This window comes from Xyrauchen texanus, chromosome 48 (assembly GCF_025860055.1).
Source record: "Xyrauchen texanus isolate HMW12.3.18 chromosome 48, RBS_HiC_50CHRs, whole genome shotgun sequence".
Classification (NCBI taxonomy): Eukaryota; Metazoa; Chordata; class Actinopteri; order Cypriniformes; family Catostomidae; genus Xyrauchen; species Xyrauchen texanus.
This window is the reverse complement of record NC_068323.1, coordinates 20,405,006-20,431,306: the sequence shown is the minus strand read 5'-3', so window position 1 is coordinate 20,431,306 and position 26,301 is coordinate 20,405,006. Positions and strand designations below refer to the sequence as shown.

General features: G+C 36.4%; 1 protein-coding gene across 1 annotated transcript in view; it reads right to left on the bottom strand.

Annotated features, from left to right (window-relative positions):
- The window catches only part of LOC127639758 (dedicator of cytokinesis protein 3-like), a 232,045-nt gene that overhangs the window by 15,523 nt on the left and 190,221 nt on the right, over positions 1-26,301 (bottom strand). Inside the window, exons 15-41 of the mRNA XM_052121970.1 lie at positions 25,243-25,367; positions 24,763-24,925; positions 23,322-23,428; positions 22,731-22,902; positions 22,499-22,596; positions 21,596-21,679; positions 19,868-19,968; positions 19,622-19,703; positions 19,086-19,256; positions 17,435-17,527; positions 16,495-16,687; positions 13,405-13,532; positions 13,140-13,286; positions 11,351-11,449; positions 11,066-11,160; positions 8,937-9,012; positions 8,068-8,168; positions 4,737-4,795; positions 4,327-4,475; positions 3,301-3,386; positions 3,171-3,197; positions 2,941-3,036; positions 2,702-2,762; positions 2,504-2,597; positions 2,057-2,205; positions 772-858; positions 521-625 (exon numbers count right to left, since the gene is read on the bottom strand). Coding sequence (XP_051977930.1) covers positions 521-625; positions 772-858; positions 2,057-2,205; positions 2,504-2,597; positions 2,702-2,762; positions 2,941-3,036; positions 3,171-3,197; positions 3,301-3,386; positions 4,327-4,475; positions 4,737-4,795; positions 8,068-8,168; positions 8,937-9,012; positions 11,066-11,160; positions 11,351-11,449; positions 13,140-13,286; positions 13,405-13,532; positions 16,495-16,687; positions 17,435-17,527; positions 19,086-19,256; positions 19,622-19,703; positions 19,868-19,968; positions 21,596-21,679; positions 22,499-22,596; positions 22,731-22,902; positions 23,322-23,428; positions 24,763-24,925; positions 25,243-25,367 — 2,948 coding nt within the window. The remainder of the gene's footprint in view (positions 1-520; positions 626-771; positions 859-2,056; positions 2,206-2,503; positions 2,598-2,701; positions 2,763-2,940; positions 3,037-3,170; positions 3,198-3,300; positions 3,387-4,326; positions 4,476-4,736; positions 4,796-8,067; positions 8,169-8,936; positions 9,013-11,065; positions 11,161-11,350; positions 11,450-13,139; positions 13,287-13,404; positions 13,533-16,494; positions 16,688-17,434; positions 17,528-19,085; positions 19,257-19,621; positions 19,704-19,867; positions 19,969-21,595; positions 21,680-22,498; positions 22,597-22,730; positions 22,903-23,321; positions 23,429-24,762; positions 24,926-25,242; positions 25,368-26,301) is intronic.

The following is a 26,301-nucleotide window of genomic DNA, read 5'->3' as shown; positions in this document are numbered from 1 at the left end:
AAATAAAAACATTTAATTTATTAAACGATTTAAGCAACGTATATTACAATTTTCTATAATTCAAGAAGTTTTGCTTATTGCCCCCTGGAGAAAACAGGTTGTACTTCAAGCTTACATTTCTCAGAAATCTTCCTTATTACAGCCCGAAGACAGGATTAATTGCATACATTTTTTGAACACACAATTTTGTATACAATTATTTGCACTGAATTAATGCATTAAATTGACAGTCCTAGTTTAAATTGAATACAGTTAATTTAGATGTTACCACATGAAGTAAAATTTTAAGCTACCTGAAAAACATTTACAATGACAAAAACATTTATAAAAAAATCTTGCAGTCAATATTAGGAAGAGTAAATGGACTCCAGATTTCTTCATTTTTTGTATTTTTATCATTGAAAATGATTTTAGACATATCTGTGTTTCTATATATGTAATATTTACAGTTACTGAAAAAGAAACAGAGCAGATCACCATTAATATTATCAGTGTGTAAAGGTTTTGAAATTGTGTTTACCCTGAGGAAGAAGGGGAATTTCCGCCCATAAAAGCCCACCCTGAAGAACTCTGGCTCTAGTCTCTGCTGTTCCATGATATTGTCATAATATGCTGCCTCCATTTTCTGTATCAAAATAAATAGTCAGACAGGGTTGGCTGCCTCATCAGCATAATAATGCATAACAGCACATTGATAGCAATGTAGTCCACTGAAAGTGTTGTTATATAATCTCTATTCATAAATTCAAATGGAAAAGAAAATGCACTGACCCGTATCCAGCTGAGGCTCTGATAATCATAAAGGGACTCGTACTGAAAGGCTAGTTCTCGGCACAGCGGGATGCCATACTCCCAACACTAAGAACACATAAAAGCAGAACAACAGGTTTAATGTGCATTTATAATTAAATTAGCATTTCCAGAATGAATCACCAATGTTTTCAAGGCAGCCAAAAAATGTAAGCTTATAGCTCTGTAAGTAATAAGAAATTTGGCATTGTCATGATACTCAGCATGCATTTTGTTTTCTATCAGGTTTGTACTAGAATCCAAATGTGAGAAATTGTATAGTCAAAATTAAGCAGACTAAATGGCCTCCAATTTTTTTTCTTCAAGACATTGGATCCTTTTAATCATTTATAATGAATTATGTACTATACGTATTTTGTTGTAAAGGCGGCTACAAAAATGTAAATGGTTAAAAAGAAACAGAAGACCAATCAGAGTTCAGTATGCAAATAAATGCAAGCGATATGACAGTATTACATCATCACAAATTTGAAAAACTGAACATTGTATCAACGGAATACAACATACGATTTTACAATTTTAATCTTACATTTCTTAATCATGTCCAGTGTTGGGGTAACGTGAAAAAACTTATGTATGTTACATAATCAGATTACTTTTTGAGTAACAAGTACATTATTTTTTATTTTAGACCATAATATCTGAGTTACTTTTTAAATAAAGTAACACGTTGCTTTTTTATGCCTCTACTGTCCCTGTATTGCAAGAAATCAGGAGTAAAACTGTGCAAACTTCGGGAAGGAGACATAGTGCATAATGGGCATTGTATTTATATAGAGTGTGAAGCCTGCGATATTCTAACGAGTTACTTTTGAAAGTAAAGTTACCCAACACTGAATATGTCTATAAATTGCAATTATGTGGAAATCATGTAAATGTGATGCATTTATCACCAATAAAATAACTTTTCCACAAATTTGAGGTTTGATTGTGGGAAATGCTGGAAGAATGTGTGCCTTTACTACTACTACTACTAATAATAATATTACAGATACCATTATGCAGAGTGAATGGTCTTGTTCAACAATGCTAAAAACACAATAAGCATTTTCTTTATTCACTCCATTTATCACAACAACAAAAAAACTAAAAACCTTCAAGGGTCATGCAGTGTCAACAGAGAACTGTAATACATGAAGACTTCTACATTAAATGTACATATGCTCCCTAGCCACATCAACATTTCTTAGAAGTATTCCATAGATAAAGTACATACTCGTATACACTCAACGTGCAAGAAGCCTACCTTCCCCTTGTTGAAGTAGTGGATGACCTTACGGCAGAGACCCTCTTTGCGATGCCATTCACTCTGTGCAGGATAGTGCAGGAACTCTCGCAGTGGTCTTTCCTCCCAGTGTAAAAGCTCCCAGTATAGCAGCAGAGTAAACGCCGCCTCTGTGAAACACATCGTCGGTATATCTTATTAACTCTCGTATAATACTCTTTCTTTTAGCTCAGCTGATAAAGCAGGGCTCTAGCAACACCAAGGTCATGGGTTCAATTCCCAATTCAATACATATAATGACAAGTATACATTGAATACACTGTAAGGACTTTGAAAAAAAAGGGGAAAAAAAGCAATGTAAATTAAATGTAAAATCCGAGAGTATTATGTGGTGATCTACTGTTTAACAAATGATGAATGTTGTATGCAAGCACCTTCAATAATCTCTGATTTATGTTCATGTCTCACCTGTGTAGTTTTCAGCCTGCAGGTGCATGTCGCAAAGCTTGTGAATGTATCGGATATACATCTCCTCCTTATTAATCTCTGATTTGTAGAAATTCTATTATGACATCACAAAATAACTAGGTTAGTATTGCCAAAAACAATATATGACACTAACGCATTTATAATGAGTTAACAGGGGATCAAATAAGGTGTACCTACCAACAGGTTGACTGTGCATCCTATTTTCTTGTTTTCTGTTTCATCACCTTTCATACAGTCCCTGCCAACACAAGAGAGTAGATTTTCACAATTTCTGAAGTCAATCTGAGTGGTGCTAGCCCAAGAAAACTTGCCACCATGGTGCTAAAGTGTTGTAAGTGATTGCCAGGGAGTTGCATTGTGGACAGGGCAAGCTATCAGGCTATGTGAGACTTAAAGTTAACTTATCCATAGATTACCTGTAGTCCAGCAGTCGTTCCATGAGGCGTGTGACAGACGTGACAAACGAGATGCCAGTCTCCCTCCAAGTCTCCTGCTCAATCTTCTCCAACAGACTAAATGCAAACAGAACACAAATACACAGTTCTAAAGAAACGTGAATGTAAAAAGAGTGCCTTCGAATGGATCATTGATTGTCGGCTGTTATTAGTGGCATCTGATTGGTTGAACAGGGTTAGTTTCTTCTTACCTGGGGTATGGTCCAAAAAGTTGAGTTCTAATTATCCAGCAGCACAAGGCAAAGCAGAGACACTCAGGTTATGACAAGAGCTCTCAAAAAGGAAAGGGACCAGAGAGAGCGTGTGTGTGTGTGTACTTACAGCAAACTGAAGAGCTCTCTGTAATTCTCGTCTCCTTTGCCTTCCGACACCAGACTGTCCAGCTTGTCGATCAGTTCTGCCTCCACCTACAACATAAGCTTAATTTGAACTCTGCACAGTTACAGGGATGAATGACACTGAATGGAACTGAATGAACCCATTCTGACCCACCATTCATTCTAATGGAGATCACTTTTCTCTGATGCTTTTATAAAGGTTTTTGACATTTGGTGGGATCCAAATCACAACAGATTGGACGATTATGAGATTTGATGCTGCTAAGTCAATTTATGAGTGTAATATTATGTATTTATTGCTTTAAAAGGAGGCATGGTGGCATGTGACAAAAGACAGAAAATTGTGGCATTATTGGGTTATATTTATATACATGTTATTTATTTTTTTGTATTTTTTAAAAATATTTTTTCCCCTTTTTCTCCCCAATTTGGACCAATGACCAATTCCCAATAAGTCCTCATGGTGGCGTAGTGACTCGCCTCAATCCGGGTGGTGGAGGATGAATCTCAGTTGCCTCCACGTCTGAGACCATCAATCTGCACATCTTATTATGAGGCTTGTTGAGCGTATTACCATGGAGACGTAGCGCTTGTGGAGGCTTCACACTATTCTCCGTGGCATCCATGCACAACTCACTATGCGCCCCACCAAGAGTGAACCACATTATAGCGACCACGAGGAGGTTGCCCTTTGTGACTCAATGCATCCTAGCAACCGGGCCAATTTGGTTGCTTAGGAGACCTGGCTGGAGTTACTCAGCACACCCTGGATTCAAACTCGCAATACTCGCTGACCTACCCATATATACATTATATATATATACACACACACATTTTTATTTATTATAATTTGTGATTGCATGTAGAGTATAAATAAAGCATGGTCATAATTTTTTGTTGCAACAATATAATTGCGGTCTGAACAAGTTAACGAGACAAAATAAGCAACAACAACAAAAAAAAAGCTGACAATCAGATGCATATAACAGATACAAAACCGTGTTTGGACCTGTTTGAAGTTGCCGTTCTTTCGCTGTTCCCAGTCCATCATATCGTGAAAGATGGGGATCATTATATTCCGCACTTCATTCTGTGGTACGAGTGTCACACCCAAAAATGGCCCGATCATTCCGGGTATGAAGTGGATCTTATTCTCACCTGCATTCAAATCAAGAAAACAAATTTCGTTTTTTTGCAATTTCAATGGATGGCCAACATGAATACAAATGAAAGAAATGTGGTCCGTTTCAGCTGGGATGGATTTCCTAACAACAGAACTCAACACAGTACTTTCTTTCACCTCTAGAGGTCAGTACTACTTTTCTGGAGTACAGTCAATGTGTGCATGTGCATTTCAATATGTCCGTGCAGAGCATAGCAGAACATCAAATAGAAGAGACAGAAAATCGAGACACTCACCCAAATTCTGCCACATGCTAAATAGTTCGTAAGCCATCATCACTCTCATATCACCATACCTGCAAAGACAAAACAATAGGAACAATCAGATGCTGCATTCAATATACAGTGTCTGTATTAAACTGCATTAGAAGATAGCCTTTGAAACAATCTCAGAAACTGAACTCAGAGCAACTGAAAAGGCACACACTGTGCTGAAGATTAAAGGCTACAACTGAAAGGAGGAAGACGATGGAGGAATCAACCCCAAGATTCTCCTTACTCACTGAGTGATCATCTATCTTGCATGCATGCTCTATGTGAAGCAGTCGTGTGTGTATTTTAGCATATAAGGTTTTGATTGAGAAACCATATGGGCTTTTTATGCTTTGCTTTGAGTATTTTACCATTAGCTGAGGGAACAGGTATGTATGTATTAGTCATGAGATGCAGTTCTCATTGCTTACATTAAAAGGAGGAAAAGCAAGCGGGAATCGATGAAATATGAGTATGTAGCATGCAGTCTGAAGAGCTAAGAGGCTAGTATGAGTCATGGAGTAATCTCAGCCCTCCTACAATAACATAAATTAAATTGCTGTGATGTACAGTGGGGTTCCCTTCTGGTAACCAACATACTGTGTTTATATATATAATACTTTACAATAGGAAATGCTTTAGACTCGTCTCTCAGTTTATAAAGGCAAAGGAGAAAAAAACACCTTTATAGTAAAGCACTTAAAGTAGACATCAATTTTACAGCTCGACAAATAAACGTTGAAGATACTGCATATTCAACCAGCTGTGATCATTTTGCTAATCAACATTGTACAAAGTTCAATCTATTTTTTCATCGGATGACTATGAGCACATTCACAGTAATGCACTTACAATGGAAGTCTATGGGGCAAGTGCACAACCCCACATACAAGCAATAACAAATACAGTATATGCAACACGCTGGGATAAAATTACTAATCAACCTTGTCTGTGCAAAGTTGTCTGTTGTTTTTCATATTATGTTCATGAACACATTTACAGTAATGTGCACATAATGGTAGTCTATGGGGCAAGTATACAACACCACACATATGCATTAAAGATGCAGTATTTTTAACACACTGTGATAAATTTGCCTACAAACCTTGTTATACATATATTTGTTTTTCATCAAATTACCATAACCACATTTACATTAATGTGCAGTACATACAGTACCATGGAAGTCTATGGGGCAATTATACCACACTACGAATACATGTTATATTCAACACCCTGTAATAAAATTGCTTACTAACCTTGTCCGTGCAAAACTGACTAATTTTGTAAACAAAGTAGAATGGGTAACTTCCGATGTGTATAAGGATACTAGGAATGGACATCCATGAAGCACTTTTTACATGGAATTACCTCAGCAACGTATAGTATGTTTATCTGCCTAAAAAAGTAGCCCCAAACACTAAAGGACGATTTAGACAAGTGTTTACCAACCTTTTTTCTGCCACGGCACACTTTTTACGACTAAAAAATCTATCCCACAAAGGCTAACCATCCTCAATATTTTTCCTTTTCAAGAACTTGTCTATGTTTTATGCGCATCTTAGTGTTTAGTTGTGATGTTTGAAATTCGGCTATGCAAAACAAAAAAAAAAAAGAAAAGTCACGTAGGTAGGCTACGCTGCGTGAGGTCACAGGTGGCAAGAGCGCGAAATGGGTAATGAAAAAACCACAAATGTGCTTATTTTCTAATTTGTAGATTTGTTCTTGCAATGCCACAACAAATTACAGGGATGCAAACTCATGAGGGGTGAAAAAGGTAAGACAATCATTGGTTCACGAAAATGTTTTCTGGGGATATTTTTTTTAAACGCATCAATTCCAGCTGTTTTACTGATTCAAGATTACACTTGTGTTCAGTGAACCCTTCTGGAGATGTCACTAGGTGGCGACAAATGAGCATCTTATGTGCTATAAGTGAGTCAGTGAATCATTCTGAGTCATTCATGACCGAAATCTACCAAGAGACTTTAAAGTGTTTAAGCATTAAAGAACATAGTCCATAGTCTATACAGATCTATAGTCTTAAATATTTTTCATCCAAAAATACAACAGTAATAGTCTAATAATAGTGAGTTTCAATAACGTCCTTCTCCTTTATTAAAACTTGCATGGCTACAAATCTACTGACTTCAATATAAGAATTATAAACACTAAGCAGATCTACGGGATCATTTTCCTACAGTATTTAAACTGCTGAGCATGGCTTTTATCAGAAAAAAAATCACAATAATAGACACATAATAATAATTTTGTGTTTCAATAACATTCTTTCATCATTGTAAAATGCATTTCATATGAGTTGAGTCGAGACGGCAACAGTCCGTTCAACACCAGTGTCAAGCGCCGCATCACCCTCCACATGACAAGAGTAGCATAAAGCGTCGCAGAGGGGTGATTTCATGAGTTTGCCAAAGTGGGAGGTGTGCACAATAAACATTGAAAACATGTATTTGGAAGAGAGAAAAAAAGCTTGCAGTTGCTTTGATAGCAGAAAGTAATAAAAGGACTTGTTTATGTTTAGAAGCGTTTTCTTGGTGAATTTAAATGAGTTCAATAACTGGGGTCTCTGATAATCATAAACAATAAGGTAATATTTAATTAAAAGAAATTATACGCTTCACAAATTTGGACAGTTTTTAAATATTTCTTGTTGCTTCGCACTCTCAAAGACATTATTGTTGAAGCAAAAAGTGTGTGTGAAAAACACTTTGGTGTGACGTCACTTCATATACTTCAATGTATTCTGCAGCGCTGACGCGAGTCATGTGATGACCATTTACACGTATAAATATCACTCACTTCAGCAAATTAATCATTGCTCTTCACAATCACAAAAGTGACCGATTATGCTTTCAAAATGGAGAATTTCTCCAAATGGTGAGGAGTTTGGATACCTGAAATAATAATTTTGTTCATGCATTTATTTATGTTGTGGAATTTGATAATTTTCCACGGCACACCTGACAATCTTTCACGGCACAGTGGTTGGGAAACACTGATTTAGACAACTACGGTATACAACTCAAATAACACACATTCAGTACAGTACATTATTAATGTATTTATTAGTGTCATTTATATATTTTTTTTAATAAATGTCTACACTTCTAAACCCTCTGGAATGCATTTCCCCATAGACTTCCATTACCACGGATGCTGCAGATAGATATAAAGTTGCGTTTCACCTGGAATATTCCTTCATGTAGGAAAGGGAAAAAATCGAATCGGTATGCTAATAATGTCATTTTATATATTTTTTCTAGAAGCGTTTCATAAGCATCAGAATCAGTCTTACTTGTCAAAGACCTTCTTCCTCTTGGCTGGTGTGAGCATCTCCAGCTGTAGACTGGGCTGGTTGATAAACAACACTGTCAGACTGAAGTAAGAATTCCAAACCTGATGCAAAAAAAAAAAGTACATGATTTGTAAATCAATAATATTTTCAACATGTCCGTTGCATATTCATGCAACAAGTTCTTATGGGAACATGCATGCTCATGAATGCTCAAGGTGCATTCAACATGCGTGCTGAAATAAGAAGCACAAGTGAGATGGACTACATCTATGCTATACTTCCGGGTCCTTTTTTTAAGCTTTAAAGTGAAGCGATGCATGAAGGTGAGATGACAATTTCCATTTTGGGTAAACTATTCCCTTAAATCAAAGTTAAAAAGTATGTGTATATTTTAACTCACGCATTTGGTCACTATTAAGTTCTTCACTATTGAGATCACCCATTCGCCTTTTCTAGTTCAGAACTTCGAATGAGGACAACGTACTGTAGGTAAACCATGTTGCTGTATTCAGTGAAAGTCTACAATTCCATCTTGTTTTTCTCTGAAGGATAACTTTCATGAATAATTCAGTAGATTTAAACTTTTCAGAGCCTGGTTAGAGGCACCATCTGTCTTGATCAGGGAGCTGTGCTTCATTATGGAGTGGATTAGAGAGAACCCAGAGTGTCCAACAGCAGGACTCCAGAACGGACCCATACAGCACCGCTGAGGAAGCACGTGTGTGTACATGTGAACATGCGATCTTTAGAAAAAGGGACAGTGTGCGCATGTTTGAACATGATGTTTACTGTGTTTCAGTGCATGTGATCAGGGAGATTTTGGTGCAGCACAGTGAAGTGTGTGTTTGACGTTTATCGTGGTAACGCACCTTAAAATCAAAGTCAGCATCCGTAAAGCTCTTATGCAGAGCAGGTGACAGATACTGAGTTGTGCTCACAATGATACTGCAAAAGAATGAGAGATCATGATCAGAACAACAAATATAAATATTAAAATATATATTTAGGCAAGTGGTAATGATAATGGATGGTATGACAGTATACAGTATGTGGAAGGCAAGAAATACAATAAAATAAGTAAATCATAAATCACTATTTTTGTCTTATTTTTCGGTAACAAATACACCTATCAGCCACAACATTAAAACCACCTGCCTAATATTGTCTAGGTCCCTCTTGTGCCGCCAAAACAGCGCCAACCCCCATCTCAGTATAGCATTATGAGCATTATATTCTTTTCACCACAATTGTACAGAGTGGTTATCTGAGTTATTGTAGACTTTGTCAGTTCAAACCAGTCTGGCCATTCTCTGTTGACCTCTCTCATCAACAAGGCGTTTCCATCCACAGAACTGCCGCTCACTGGATGTTTTTTGTTTTTTGCACCATTCTGAGTAAATTCTAGGGACTGTTGTGTGTGAAAATCCCATGAGATCAGCAGTTACAGAAATACTCAAACCAGCCCATCTGGCACCAACATTCATGCCACAGTCCAAATCACTGAGACTGCATGTTTCCCACATTCTGATGGTTGATGTGAACATTAACTGAAGCTCCTGACCCGTATTTGAATGATTTTATGCACTGCACTGCTGCCACACGATTGGCCGATTAGATGATCGCATGGATGTGTTTGAGTATTTCTGTAACTGCTGATCTCATGGGATTTTCATGCACAACTCAGAATGGTGCCAAAAACTAAAAAAAACTTCCAGTGAGCGGCACTTTTGAGGATGGAAACACCTTGTTGATGAGAGAGGTCAACAGAGAATGGCCAGACTGGTTTGAACTGACAAAGTCTACGTTAACTCTAACTGCTCTGTACAATTGTGCTGAGAAGAATATAATGCTCATAAGGCTATTCTGAGATGTGGATTGGTGCTGTTTTGGCGGGACCTACACAATATTAGGCAGGTGGTTTTAAGGTTGTGGCTGATCGGTGTATGTAACGTTGTTAAAACTTGATACATTTACTTGACATTAAAATGACATTGATATAAGATATTTAAAGGGATAGTTCACCCAAAAATAAATATTCTCTCATCATTTACTCTTACATCATCTACCCTCATGCCATCCCATATGTGCGTGACATTCTTTCTTGTGCAGAACACAAATGAAGATTTTTAGAAGAATATTTCAACTCTGTAGGTCCATACAATGCAAGTGAATGGTGATCAGACCATTGTAGCTCCAAAAATCACAAAAAGGAAACATAAAAGTAATCCAATAGGTGTGGGTGAGAAATAGAACAATATTTAAGCAATTTTGTAGTCTAAATCTCCACTTTCACTTTCAGATGTGAAAGGTCAAACTAAACAGGTGCCACATGTGACTTTCAGATGTAAAAGTGAAAGAGGAGAGTAACAAATAACTTAAATATTGTTTTGTTTCTCACACACACTTATTATATTATTCTAAAGATTTAGAGTCAAACACTACATTCATATGGATTACTTTTAAGTTTCCTTTATGTGATTTTTGGAGCTACAAATGTCTGATCACCATTCACTTGTATTGTATGGACCTTCAGAGCTGATATATTCTTCTAAATAAATGGTTTATGTTCTGCAGAAGAAAGAAAGTCATACACATCTGGGATGCATGAGGGTGAGTAAATGATGAGAGAATTTTCATTTTTGGGTGAACTATCCCATTAAGAGAAATCTTACATATTTATACTTTAAAGGTTTATACATATGAACAAGAAAACAAATGCCAATAGGGTCAGAACAATCTTTTTCCCATTTAAATTCAATTGCATTTATTCTTGTTTTAAGCATAAACCTCATCATATTTTCATAGATTTCTGTGACATCAAGACTTTATATCTGCCGTGTACTTTTTGGGGTCACTGTATAGAAACTCATGTTATATCCATAAAAAATACAGTTGATCATATATAGGTTTCATAAAAAAAGAAAACTATATGTTTTGATATGTTTCCAAACTGTAGCTCAACTTTGTCTCTAAGTAAAAAGGAGGGGTCGATTCTCACTTGCTGGTCAGAAGTCTCATGATATTCCAGTCTCGGGGAAATATACTGAGCTTCATCAGGTTTCTGAACACACAGAAAATCTTCAGCAAGAACTCCTGAAAGAGATGAAGAGGGATAGAAAGACAAGTTAAAAATCTTAATGACCTTGCATATTCTCCATAGCATCATTTTATTATATCTAATTGACTGTGTTGTGTTGGGATTAATTAACTCATTCAATATTTAATCAAGCTATTGTTAATGAAGGAGTCATTTGTATGATTTCTGAAATGCATGACAGTTCACCTTGAGCTCCTCTTTGCTCTGAAAGTTGTCCAGCAGGTGTTGGAAGTGAATGTCCGACATTTGTCGCAAAAGGGACAAGAGACAGGACACGTATTCCCCCTGCCAATCAGAAAGCAGGCGAGTCTTTGTGAGCCAATCAATCTGTTCATCTGACCCTCAGACAGTTAATCAAATTCATCCAAAGGGTGAAGGGGAGTGGGATGAATGAGACATACGAGAACACTGTCTGATTAGACCATGTCTTCGTCTATATTATATACATTGGCCTCAAAAAAGTATTCAAAATCATTTAAAAATGTATGAATGTCATTACAACACATTACAAAATACCAAACCAAGTATCATCAAGAAGCACAAGCACACTTTTCAAGCAAAACAAAAGATACATTGTTCATAATGTAAATTTGTATGACTTCCTATCTCGCGATTTTTTATTGCTTTATTTCTTGGAATTAATTGTAACTAGATTGCAATTGCAAAAATTAGCAATTGTGAGTTTATGTCTTCCTATTTTGCAATTGCAAAATAGATTTGTGCAATCTCAGATTTGTAAGAAATAATGCAATTGTGAGTTTATTTTGTATTTTATTTATTAAGTGTCCAAATACTTTTTAGGGCCACTATATACACATACAGTTTATACTCAAGTTTATTTTTGGTTCTGTTTATGTACAGGCAATGAAAAGCATACAAAATCTAAATCAAAGGATCCAAATGCATACAACAAAGTATGTTTGTGTTCTAGTAGTAGCATATTATTATTTAAAATGTTCCAACCACATGTTACAGACAACAGACTAAATTTAAGGAAAGTAAGACTAACATGGATTAAGACATATTATGTCAGTGAGGAGTGAGCAATTATGAGAAATAGAATCAGACAAGACTGATAGATAGAATAGATAGATAGATAGATAGATAGATAGATAGATAGATAGACAGACAGACAGATAGATAGATAGATACATAGACAGACAGATAGATCAGAGAGACAGACATACAGACAGATAGATAAATACAGTAGATAAATCACACAGACAGATAGATCAGACAGACACAGACATATAGACAGACAGATAGACTGCCAAACAGAGAGATAGATCAGACAGACAGATAGACTGCCAGACAGAGAGATAGATCAGACAGAGAGATAGATCAGACAGACAGATCATACAGACAGATAGATCAGAGACAGACAGATCAGAGAAATAGATCAGACAGACAGACAGATATATAGATAGATCAGACAGACAGATATATAGATAGATCAGACAGACAGACAGACAGACAGACAGACAGACAGACAGATAGATAGATAGATAGATAGATAGATAGATAGATAGATAGATAGATAGATAGATAGAACAGACAGACAGACAGACAGACAGACAGACAGACAGACAGATAGATAGATAGATAGATAGATAGAAAGAACAGACAGACAGACAGACAGACAGACAGACAGATAGATAGATAGATAGAACAGACAGACAGACAGATAGATAGATCAGACAGACAGACAGACAGACAGACATATAGATGGATGGATGGATGGATGGATGGATGGATAGATGGATAGATAGATAGATAGATAGATAGATAGATAGATAGATAGATAGATAGATAGATAGATAGATAGATAGATAGATAGATAGATAGATAGATAAAAACAAAAAACACTAAAAAAGATCTCAATTGCAATGCTGCCAAACAGGTGGAGCAGAAGATAGAGGGATGAAGGCATGGAGGAAAGGGAAGAGTAGAAGAATCAGATTTGTTAGTTACTAACAGTGATCTCAGCTGTGCACTGTGGACAGCGCTGTCCTCTTACCGCCTCCTGAGACTGAGATTTACTCATGATGGCCAAAAGCGTCTGCAACAACACATCCAACAAACTCTCCACCATCATCTCCACCTCTTCTTGCACTGAGCTCTCCTACACACCAGACGAGAAGAACGTCTCCTTAAAGTTATCAGCCATGAGACATTGGGGACATTTGAACTTTTGAAGTTGAGTACATGGGCTGATTGTGTGTGATTTTGTGTGTGTGTACCAGTGAGCTGCTCTTAATAATAGAGAAGATGCTGCTCAGAATCCCTGAGCAGATGAGAAGCTCCTTCTGCTGCCGCAGATGCAGATGAATATGATGGAGAACAACAGGAAGAAGAATTCTCCTTGATTCTGTAGAGAGAGAGAGAGAGAGAGCAGAGGGGGTAATAAAGGGATAAACCCAATTTACTTTCGTGTTACTCATGTTCCTGGTCTTAATGTGAATGATTCATCAGTGCACATATTTCCAAAAGAAAATAAATAAATAAATGTTTGTCTTAATCATAGTAACTGTCCAATTGTTACTGTTAAATCATTACTGTAAAAATGGTTACTGTTAAATCATTACTGAGTAAACATACGTGTAATCACACATGTGTAATCATACATGTGTAATCGTAACTGTGTAATCGTAACTGTGTAATTGTTACAATATAATTGTTATTGTTAAATCATTACTGTGTAATCATACATGTGAAATTGTTACTGTGAAATTGTTACAATATAATTGTTATTGTTAAATCATTACTGTGTAATCGTAACTGTGTAATCGTAATCTGTGAAATTGTTACAATATAATTGTTATTGTTAAATCATTACTGTGTAATCGTAACTGTGTAATCGTAACTGTGAAATTGTTACAATATAATTGTTATTGTTAAATCATTACTGTGTAATCGTAACTGTGTAATCGTAACTGTGAAATTGTTACAATATAATTGTTATTGTTAAATCATTACTGTGTAATCGTAACTGTGTAATCGTAACTGTGAAATTGTTACAATATAATTGTTATTGTTAAATCATTACTGTGTAATCGTAACTGTGTAATCGTAACTGTGAAATTGTTACAATATAATTGTTATTGTTAAATCATTACTGTGTAATCGTAACTGTGTAATCGTAACTGTGAAATTGTTACAATATAATTGTTATTGTTAAATCATTACTGTGTAATCGTAACTGTGTAATCGTAACTGTGAAATTGTTACAATATAATTGTTATTGTTAAATCATTACTGTGTAATCGTAACTGTGTAATCGTAACTGTGAAATTGTTACAATATAATTGTTATTGTTAAAGGGGTCATGACATGGGTTTTTTTATTGTATTATTATGTTCCCTTAGGTGCAATTATAGTATTAATATATTTTTTTTTAAAAAAACTTTTAAAATCTAGTGATTTATGACCTTTTCCCACCCTGTTTCTCATCCTCTGATTCAAACAGTCTGTTTTGGGGGCGTTTTCCATTTAAGACTTCAGTGTTAACGCCCACTGTTATGATTGGCTAACGTCAGTGCCTATGTATCAATTATTGACGCCCCCAGCCAGAACAATATGCAAGTAAACTAAGTAAAAACACTGTGATTATTCATAATGAATGAAATTGCGCTTTAAAAAGTAGTTTAAAGTTTAAAATAGATTACTTACAGTTTGCGTCGTCGTTGTTCCCAGAATAGTCGGCATGGACTTATCTTTGAGCAACAGTTTTCTGGCAAAGCCAGCATCATATTGAGATTTGTTCTCAAAACAGTCATCCTTAAAATGTACAGAACAAACGCTTAAGTTAACACTGCCGTGACTGGGATGTCCGCAAAAAATAAACTGCATCCATTTTTCCCTGACGTCTGGATCTTTCGGCAGCTTATTCAGAGGTTTTGTTTGACCACAGCCAGGAACAGCACATCTGTGTGGCATCGTAATTTTCCTGTGCACAAGTAGTCTCTGTCAGAGCTCGCTGTCCATCGACTGAACACTTGTGAGGCGCACGGCGATACGAAATGAGCGTAGTTGTCTTGCGCTTAAAGCGTAGTTATCTTGTGCTGGAGGCGGTCATATGCAAACGCTGGTACGTCACTTCTAACCGTCACGTCACTTCTAACCATGAATCCAGAACGAGCTGTATTTTGAGCTTGATTAAATAAATGATTCGTTTAGAATGGGGAGGACGTCTTAAAATATTAAACTTGCAGGACGTTTTATTGATACAAAGACCTCTTATATACCAAAAGATCAAGGCAAATTTGGTTTCTCATGTCATGACCCCTTTAAATCATTACTGTGTAATCGTAACTGTGAAATTGTTACAATATAATTGTTATTGTTAAATCATTACTGTGTAATCGTTACTGTGTAATCATACATGTGAAATTGTTACTGTGAAATTGTTACAATGTATACATAATTGTAACTTTGAAATTGTAACTGAGCAATCGTTAATTTGAAATCATATCTGTGCAATTGTTACAGTGCAGTCGTAACTGAGCAAACGCAAATGTGAAATCATAACTGTGTAATCGTAACTGCATAATCATACTTTTGTAATTGTAACGGTGTAAATGTAACTAAAATTGTCACTGTATAATTATAACTGTATAATTGTAACTGTGTAATCAAAACTGTGAAATTTCAACTGTGTAATCAAAACTGTGAAATTTCAACTGTGTAATCTTAATGGTGTAATCGTAATTGTGAAATCATAACTGTCCAACTTAGGTATTTGTGCAACTGTTTGACTTTATCATAGCTTCTTAAATTCATAAAAAATGTAATAGCAAGCTCTCTGAAATGACTGATCTTTCATTGATGATGTCATCTAGCACACGTATTGTTGCCCCTCGCACCCACCAGCCTATCAATTCCAGATAAAATCAAGTCTCGATCAAATTTTTTTCATTGAATAATAACTTGGAACTACTTTATATAACACAGGGAAAGATTGCTTAGTGTCATACCTATCAAAATATCTTACCCATGGTAAAATCACTGTAATTCAGAGCCTGTCATGGTTTATTGCATTTAATAAAACTCTACATGTGGCATATTTGTATATATGCAAACATTAAATGTTATATATGTGGCATATTTGTGTTTACGCAAACATTACAAAAGCTAAGGAAAAGATTTTCAGCTAAAACGATTGAAAGTTTGTCAGTTTCTCACACAAAGCTTTCGTATGGCTTTAGAAGTTTTCATAACATGAAAGTGAGTGTATGATGACACAATTTTTTTTATTTTGGGGTGAACTAATTCTTTACAATTTCAAGTATTTTGATTAAGACCTCATTAATACAAAAGTGCATAAAACATACCCGGGAATGAGAATAGCCTGCTATCCACTGTTCGAGCAATGGACTGCAGCTTTACCACGTCCATGGACTGACCGATGTGGACTGTACTAGGCATACTCCCCAGAGTTCCCCTTACAAACTCTGCCACTTCCTGCACTGTGAACATCTGTAAGAGCTCGTCAAAAATGGCGGGAAAAGAGTTGAGCAGGGCAGCCTGGAGAGGATATGGGAAGACACAAGAAATAAATGTTTGATTTAATGAAGCACATCAGCGATCCACATTGGATAACTCAAGGTGAGAAGGGACTGCTGGCCAAAGAAGGGACAGACATCATCCACAAAGCAAGAGATGCTGTTATAGTGAGGTCTTGTCAATTCCTTATTGTTACTGATGTCAGATTAGTAGATTAGATCTTAAAGAGAGTCAAATTGAGGTTGAGGTCAACTGTGTTAAGGTCACAGTCAAAAATAACATAAAAAGTCACAAAAGACATCTCTTAAGTGACAATTTGGATATTCCCTTTAAAGGCAGCAAAATTCAAACATCTACATCTCTTGCTTCTGAGGACTTTCCTCTCCCCCTTTGATCAACAGTCCAATGGTACGATCCAGTGCAAGCAACTTGATCTCTGTTTCCAGGTTCAACACCAATGAATAGAAAAGGTTATGGTGGGGGTGATCAAACAAGGTTTTTGTGCAGTAGAAGATTTGGTGTCAAACACAGCAATCAAAACCGAGAAACACGCCAAGAAACCAAACAGAAGATGCATTGCTTTGGGCAAAGGTGAGAAGCATTTGTTGGTGTTGTTCAGTTTATTTGGAATGCTGGTTCTAATGAAAAGGTAGTGGGTGGTTGCTTGCGGCTGTAGATGTTTTGGACTTTGGAGTTGGGTGTGGTTGGGTTGTGAGGAAGTCTTTGTTCCATTACTGTGGGGCAATTCAGCAAGCTTCTTCTACTTACAGACAGCGGAGAGGGCCGTGGGGCATTACAGCTCAACAGCTGCAAGCAGCTGCCTTGGTTGGTACTGGCTTGTCCTGTAGGAGGCTGGGGACCCTGGGGGGTACAGTGAGGTGGGATAGGATTGTGTCAAGAGCCAGGACAAGGATGGGAGGAGTCCACAAAGGTACAATATGGGGCAATTCAAGAAGAACATCAAGTCAACAAAAACATAAAATACTAGGCTTCATGAAAGCAGATGTGCTGTCCTTGGAAGTCTATACAGGTCTAGTCGCCAATCAATCACTTAGTCTAATCATAGTACAGCCTCATGTTATTTTGTCATCGATTTCCTAGTGGGTTCAGACTTAAATGATGTGTTGCTGGAGACTTGAACAATAAAATTCTGTGGTGACAAAAGAAACCTTGTGGAAGAAATACAAAATACAGTCACTCATGCCATAGGAAATATAAGTGTGTCCTGCATGTGATTAGTGTTTTAAACAAACCCCTAACCCTAACACTGTGTCCTAACCAGACGTGACTCAATAAGATCCCAGCGATAAGCAATCTGTCTGTCAACACTGAACACGGCATGGTTGTGTGACGCAGTAGGGATCTTCAACTCGTAAACGACTGATAAATTCTAAAATCAGAACAGTCAGCCGAAACAGTTTGTTTAAATTGAACATCTTTTTCTCACTGAAGTTGAGTATGGACAAACACTTTAAATGGCTATCACTGAAGAGATCATCCACAATCATACACACTCACAAAGTAAAGATAATCTATTAATCAGTCTATTACAACTGTTTATATTCAAGCAATACTCCTGATGCTATTTCTGTGATCTTCTTTTGAAATAAAAAAAAAAGTTATCCACTGACAACACCTTAACATCTACCTAGCAATGCACTAGCAGCCACTCAAAGCACCTTAGCAACCACAAAATGTGCTAAAAATACTCAGAACACCTTAGCAATGGCATAGCAACGCCCTGGCAACCACACTAAACACCCTAGTAGTGGTGAGTTTCGTTCGACAAAAAAAAACAACAACATTGTTTTGTCTGATTTCAGCTCACTGTACACGAAAAATGATTGAACGGGATCTCTTTGCGATGAGGTTGTCTAAACAATTTAGCCATGTAACTTCTTGAGGGCAGATCTTGATAAATGTGTCAATCTGATAGAAGACTAAACAAACACAGGCCTAAAGGAAACAACTTTGATCCTGGGTAAACAAGCATGGCTTCAAACATCAGTAATGCAATGCAACTAAACCTTTCATTTTTGAACACTTTTAAGCACACCGTTTTTTAGTCCTTGTGTCCAAAATTGCTATTTTTTACAGACCAATTCTGGTAAAGTCAAGTATTGTATTTTAAATTTACTTTCATTTTTAATTGTCCTCTGATAAATGCAGTAACAGTACAAGGATAAATGCTATACTGGACTACTGAATGCTGTTATCAGTTATTGTATAGTGTGTTGCAGTATATGTTGCAGTATTTTCTTACATTAGTTTTAACTTTCATAGATTTTAATAGTATCTATTGTGCTATATGGAATATATTATCCTCTCAGGACTTGTAGCCTATTCATGAATTAGTTGACATACCCTTTGCAACAAGGCACTGACATATTTCTCAAAGTATCTTGGGTTTGTATCTCACCTGTGTGAAAATGAGCGTCTCAGAGCTGCGGCTGTCGAGGCTGAGCACAAAGCGGATGGACTGGAACAGCTCTTGGATACTGGCCCGAAACTGATCTTCCTCCATCCCACAGGTGGCCCGCGAGTAGAGGATCCGCGACTGGATGATGAACTTAAACAGGTACTCCAGAGCCTGGGAGAATATTAACAGTTAGCCTTGTAATTTCAATCTGAAAGTATCAGAGTTAAACAACATTTATATTCTAAAATATCTTCAAAACTTTCCAATTATCAGGATAGGTCCTGATAAAAAGACAAGCCTGAATCAATTAATCTTTATTGAACAACAACATAAATGTTGCATTAAAATTAATTTATTTTTGGAAAACTATCATTATATGGTAAAGAAATGCATGACATTTCTTAACTTGAAGGTGATGACAGAATTTAGATTTTTTTTGGGTGTCTGTAAGAGGACTGATGCAATTGGTTGGAACGACTAAACGCCAAAAATGAGCATTAGTAAAGTGTTCAATGGTGATATCATGGAGATCTTACTCTCATGGCTTCCTGTATGTGATCCTGCCGTACGACTTCAGCTGATCGGTCCATATACCACTTGAGACAGCGAATCAGCTCTCTGCATTTCAAATTGAACATCTAGTTAGATTATCCCAGAGGTGTTAATGGGTTCACATTCTAAATGCATTAAAAATATGAAATCTCTCTAAATTTATGCTTATCTTGACCAAGATTTATTCAATTTGTTGTGAAATATTCCTAAGCGAAAAGCGAAGGACTCACTTGTAAGCCAGAGCTCCAGCGAAATGCTTCTGGATGTAGGTGTCCATCACAGGCCGGAAGTGATAAAATTTACTGTCCCGAAGTAGATTGATGATAAACACCTGGACAGTGACGGACAACAGAGGACAGAACAAATTATTTTGGTGACATTTTGAAGTGTGGTTCATTAAACACATCACAGCAGTTTCGAAGTGAAATGTCCACTGAGTGGCACTAAAAGCGAGTTAAATGTTCTTCCAAACAGATGAGGCTTTAAAGGTTAATGCTCGACAGTTTTAAATAAACAAAACCTACCTCCCTACCCTAAACCCCGACAGCTCCAGAAAAAGCAAATGTAAGATGAAAAATGCAATTGCTAAAGCAACCACGTCATTGTGACCACTGTTATTAAGATGCACTTCAGTTGATTCAATCACAAGTGTTCAGCGTTAAATACAGGTGTAAATGTGGTGCAAAACGTTTTGTAAGCAGATCACAAAAAACACATATGGAGGTAGTCAAAAAGGCATGTTACCACATTGCATTTGAGTAGTGAAATGTAATCCGTCCTGAATTCGTCCTGGATGGCAGTAAAGCAAAACCCCTCAACTGTCAATCAACCGCTGTGCTAAAACACAAGTTTAAATTTGCCGGTTACGAGCGACTTTAAAAGTAAATGACAATCCTATCAGAAAATGTGAAAAAGTAATTACATTTACAAGAACGAGAACTTGACAGATCTTCTTCAGTGTGTCTAAGATCATAATACATGGACACAGATGAGAAGCACCATCAGCAAATTCAGGTACTCCGCTAAAACAAGGGATTGTTTTGCTCGAAATGTTGCGTTTGTGCTTAGTTTAAATTTCAACTGCATCTGGGAGAAACAGTGTACCAGTTTTGTCTGTCTTTTATTACTTTGGTTGTGGTTATAATCATGCAAAAACACATTGACATAGTAATTGATGCATTTCATAATGAAATCAGAGACCCTCCCCTCGAAATCCGAACGCAAGTGGTCATAGGAGATACATTTAAGTGACCAGATGTAAACAGTGATGTGTCTCACCTGAGTACATGTGATCGGATCATCCGTGATTACAGTTGTAAACTGGGTCTTTAAACACTGATTTGTGTGAAAGCTAATAAAAGTCATTGTAGCGCCTCTAGTGGTCATTGCATGAGGAAACTGCTGCAAAACGTACTATGAACCAATAGAAAATGAATAGAATACAGAAATGAGACCAGGTTGTCATTTTTCGAATATTTAATGAAAATGTTATTTTAATTCAACCAACGGCCCATTACCCAAAGATGATGAATTCCGATGTACTGCGGTACCATTTGATAAAACGTACAGCATTGTAAAAAGAATACAGCCTGTGTATTGAGCTTCTCACAGAAACATGACAGATGAGCTCAAAAGAGGCTTAAGCAGAACGTCTTGACTCCTTTTACAGAAGTACAAGAAGCTAAACGCTCTCCAGAATCCCAAATAATATCTGGAACCATGTCAGCTGAAAACGTCCATTTATCAAAACAGACACACACATACAGCATGAGCACTGCTGAAAAAGATGGATTGTGCACATTTAAGCTCATGCACACACAAACACTATTGTACAGTTAATTTGGAGTTTAAGCTCTGTTGATGAATGGGAAATGGACATGTTATTACAGCTGTGAATTATTAACGTTAAATAAGCTACGGCGTAGACAGACAGAAGTCATATATGAATATTTTCCAACCAGTGACTGAAACACCAGGGGTCCGTATTTGTCTGTGTTTTCATCCAGAATGGAAAACAGTGTATCAAGGATGTCTTGAAGAAACTGGAGAATAAACATCAAACACATGCATGTAAATCATATTAAGCAGACATTAAAATTAGTTTTTGTTTTGGTAATACTCTTTAAGACTGTTTAAGACCCCATGAAATCGCTTGACAAGCGCAGTGGTTGTATTAGGGGGAAGGACATTCTTGTTCTAAGCATTTTATTGGACAAAAATCAGTGTAGTGCAACATGAGTCGTCAATATTTTTCCATCTGTCTCAGCAGAACAGGAAAAATGAAATTTTAAATGCATCTAGCTGCTAAAATATCAATTTTGTAAACTTTTAAGAGCAGTGTTGGGTGAGCTCCTAAAATATGTAATCAATTAAAATTACTTATAACAATATTTTTGTAATCAGATTACTTTACTGATTCATTTTAAGTTCTTTCTACAACATTTTCCACAGAAGTTTATCTTTTTCGCTCAAAATATTGTCCTCATTTCCTCTTCGTCAATTGCCACACACCCTTCAGTCGTTGATTTGAACATAATTCATATTTTAAATATATTATACAGTATGTATAAATAATCATTTAGAAGTGTGTAAACCATTGAATGTACTCAAAAGTCATTACAAAATCAGTTACTGTAATCTGATTCCAAGAATTTTAAATGTAATGTATTACACTACTTTTTGACAAAATGTTATCATATTACAGTAACTGATTACTTTGTAATCAGATTACTCCCAACACTGTTTAAGATAATCCTTGCAAATAGATAAGTTCAAAGCTAACAGACATTGACTAAAACCACATGGGGTTTTTATTTCATGGGGTCTTTAAAAAAATATTTTAAACAGGACAGAGCTCTCACTTTGACTATTTCCTCCCCGTAGACGTGCCGTAATCGACCCAAAATGTCCATTACCCGGTCAGGATGTGCTTTCCATTTTAACAAAGCTAGAAGATCAACTTCAAAACACAACAACAGAGTGTTATAACTCTGATGAGTAAAAATAAAAACTGACATAAGTGATGAAAACTGAACATTGTGCTTAGGTTGCTATTAATGTGTAATAACATGTTATAAAGTCCTTGATAGCTACCATTCTGTGTTAATTTAGTGGAGGAAAGCTGAGTGGAAATCCAGAGGTTTTCCTTTGTGCTGCGCTGGAATATGAGGCTGGATGGGATGTTCGGGCAGCCATTGAAGTCATCTTTACAGCAGGGCAGTCCCAGATACAGTGCGTGGTTACTGAAGGTTGTGTTCTCATCACACTGACCATACACAAGCAAAGAAGATCATTTTACTGAAGTTAAACAGCATGTGAACATGCCATGCCATTACTTTACTGCAAATAACATCACTTCACTTCTAACACTGCCTCTCGTTTGTTTGCCCATGCGTTCTTGATTTTGTGTTACAGCACCATTGTGACTTTTGACTTGTCTGATAGGTATTGATCCAATGACAATTGGTTGGTAAATGGATTAAAAAAATTAATTGGCAAATGCTTTTATTAAAATGCAATTTTAAAGTTTTTTTATATATATATATATGCACACACAATTCTATTTGTATTTCATTAGAATCATAGGGATATTATTATTTTGCATTTCTGTTTTTTAATTAATAAATTGATAATTGATTATTTCCATACAGATTTCTCTACAGGAATAGCACAGGTTGTCTTCACCTTGTAGACGTAAAGCTCATGGCTCTCATCTGACAGTGTGGTGCCGTCCTCTCTCATGAGCGGAGTGAACGCAAAGCCAAAAAGCTTCTTTTCTCCTTTGTCCTTTGCTGTTGAAACACAAAAGGGGGATTGGGGGTTATAACACTTCATAAGAGTTAATGTAGCCCAGAGAGAAACAATAAAGTTGGCCTAAAGTTTGAATAATCATTAACAAAAAAGTCTCAAAAAGGTTAACACAGTAATTTGCACTATTTGCAGGTCACCAATCAAATAAGCCAATTTGTGTCAAAGATGGTATTACTATATATCTGATAACATCACTGTACCATGGTACTGCCACTCAGAGGCATACATTTAGGTAGGGATGATATGGACATGTCCCTATCAACTTTCAGAAAATCAGAAATGTCCCGACCAACATTTGGGCAGTTTTACCACACAACAAATACTTTATAGTATGTTTTTATTTTCATTTAACAACTATTAAATGTCCTTAGTATAATTATGAATATGTAAATTACTATCGTACCTCTTCTGAAGCGGCGCATAAACGCTGTTATCAAGTGGCACTGGTTACTATTCTCAGTGCTGTTCAGGATGCACCAATCACAGTCATTCGCCAGATTTAAAAATAAATACATTTCTGGAGATTATGCGGGCGGATTTCCATTGGTATCTAACGTCCAATCCTTGAGATAAGTAGATTTAAACAAGCATAATTTTCATGTACAAAATGTTTCCTGTATAAACGTCCTGAGTTTTGAATGCAACCCTATGGAAGATTCCACATGTTCGGCTGGTAAACGCCCTCTAGAGGAAGACACATTGAAATATGAACGACTGTGTCAGAGGTGCAGGATTTTAAGATACTGGTATAACTCCCAATAAATGTTTTACTTCGCACATTGGAGAAGAGCATCGGGATTTTGTCAGTTTTGTCAATTAAATAAGGCATTTGGGATAAAATCATTAATTGTAGGCTAAGCCTAAAGCCTGCTTTGTTCAGGAGGCCTACTTGTTCAGATAAACATGTAAGTACATATAAATAAGCAATATGTGAAAAGATTATGCGGGAGTGAGGGGAGTTGGAAAGCAGAAAATCTGGAAAAATGTCAACGTTCCATTCTCCTCATAGTTGTTTATTTTGTGATGTCATTTTGCACATGTAAATTGTTCATTTACACTACCTTGTTCTTAATGTGTTTATTCTTTAAAAATGCTTTAAAGAAAAGGCTAATATTTAGTATGTTGGGGCACAGAAATAAGATATTAGACTTATTTTATGAGGTAATAATGTTATTTTGCTTATAAGACTGACATTCTCACATTTTCTTAAAACCAGCATTTTGAATATTATCCTAGCTATAAGTCCAGACCGACTTTCGAACCAAACCTACGCCCATGCTGCCACTTTAGTTTATTCTAAGGGATGGGGGCTCACTTGAACAGTGTCTGAATTCAAAGCGCAGGTGGGACCCTCGGAATCGGTCGATGGGAATTGGCAGTTTGATGACCTCACTCCAGCGGGGACTGTTGTTGTGATAAAGGACGAAAGAGCGATACTCGCTGATGTTGTACTCTCCTGAGCCCAGACCAATGCATTCCTGAAATGAAAACCACTCTTTAAAGTTTGCTTTTATGTGGCTTTTATGTGACATGAAAATTAATGACTGCTTAAAAAAAAAAAAAAAAATTCAGAAATGCTGAAATTACCTTTTGGGTGTCACAATTTTAGGGAAAGTAGCATTTTTTTGTAAAAAGGTGAAAATCATGCAGAGACATTTGAGACATTTGTTTAAAATGAGCTATTTTCCATGCTAGGTGATAATGCTTTGTTAGATAATATACTGTAATCCAGATTTGTTATTTTAATAGTCCTAAAAACATAGATTTATCTGTTAATTGAAGAAGCTTGACATACTTTGAGGATCTCGCCATCAGCGTAGAGGACGTACATGGTGACCTCAATGTTCTTCTGTACGCTCTTGCCTCCTCTCTCAAAGTCTCCTTTCTCCAGCGTGAGGTACAGATCATTGCGGATGTCACCTAAACATGAACAAAAACAACAATGTAAAGTAATAAGATGTAAAAATAGTTTCTTTTTTCACTAAAGATTTACTTTTCAGAATCTGTAGGGTTAAAATGCCCTTGATCCACACAAACTCTCTGCAAACCACATTGCTAGATTCATTAGATCTGCTGATTCGTTATTTTTGTTTTACTGAATCGTAAAAAAAAAAAAAGGACATGACATGATATCATTGACATACAGTCCACAGCAAGTCATCTGTCCAAAGTAGACTCATAAAGGCTCGTCTAAGGACACATCAATGTACACCAGCATCAGATGAAGGCTTTTGGAGTGTCTCACTTTGGATGTGTTACATCATACAGTGCTTTTACGAAACTGTGTCAAGTTTAATGTAGTGTGAATAATGGAAAAGCGTGTTCCTTGAGTTCCATGTATTGGGAATTGTGCTCCGTCCAGTTGTGTTTGAATGCACAAACGCATCCACATCTTGTGTTTTCTGCTGTCTGTAATTGTGATCTGTTGCGCTTACTGCCCCCTGCTGAAAACATGTAGGTGATACTTCAAGCTTGAGGCATGATTAATTGTGTTACTTTTTTAAAGTGTCATTTAATTGCACTAAATTAACACATTCGATTGACATCCTTAATAGAGAAACAATTTGTTTAACAAAAAAATTATGAATCTTCTGAGCTAGGATTGCAAAACTTTTGCAAGAGTTCTACTGCAAGTAACATTAATTTGTTTATTACTCCAAAGTTAGTTTATGTGTGTGTGTGTGTGTGTGTGTGTGTGTGTGTGTGTCTGTGTTCTAGAACTACACATTACATGTGAATACTTACAGATACTAACATGTAAGAAAGAGTAAACATCCATTTAGCATGACAAGCATATCAAAGTTAACCATGTTTCTACACCTACATATTCGTTTTCAATCTTTGGAGAACATCT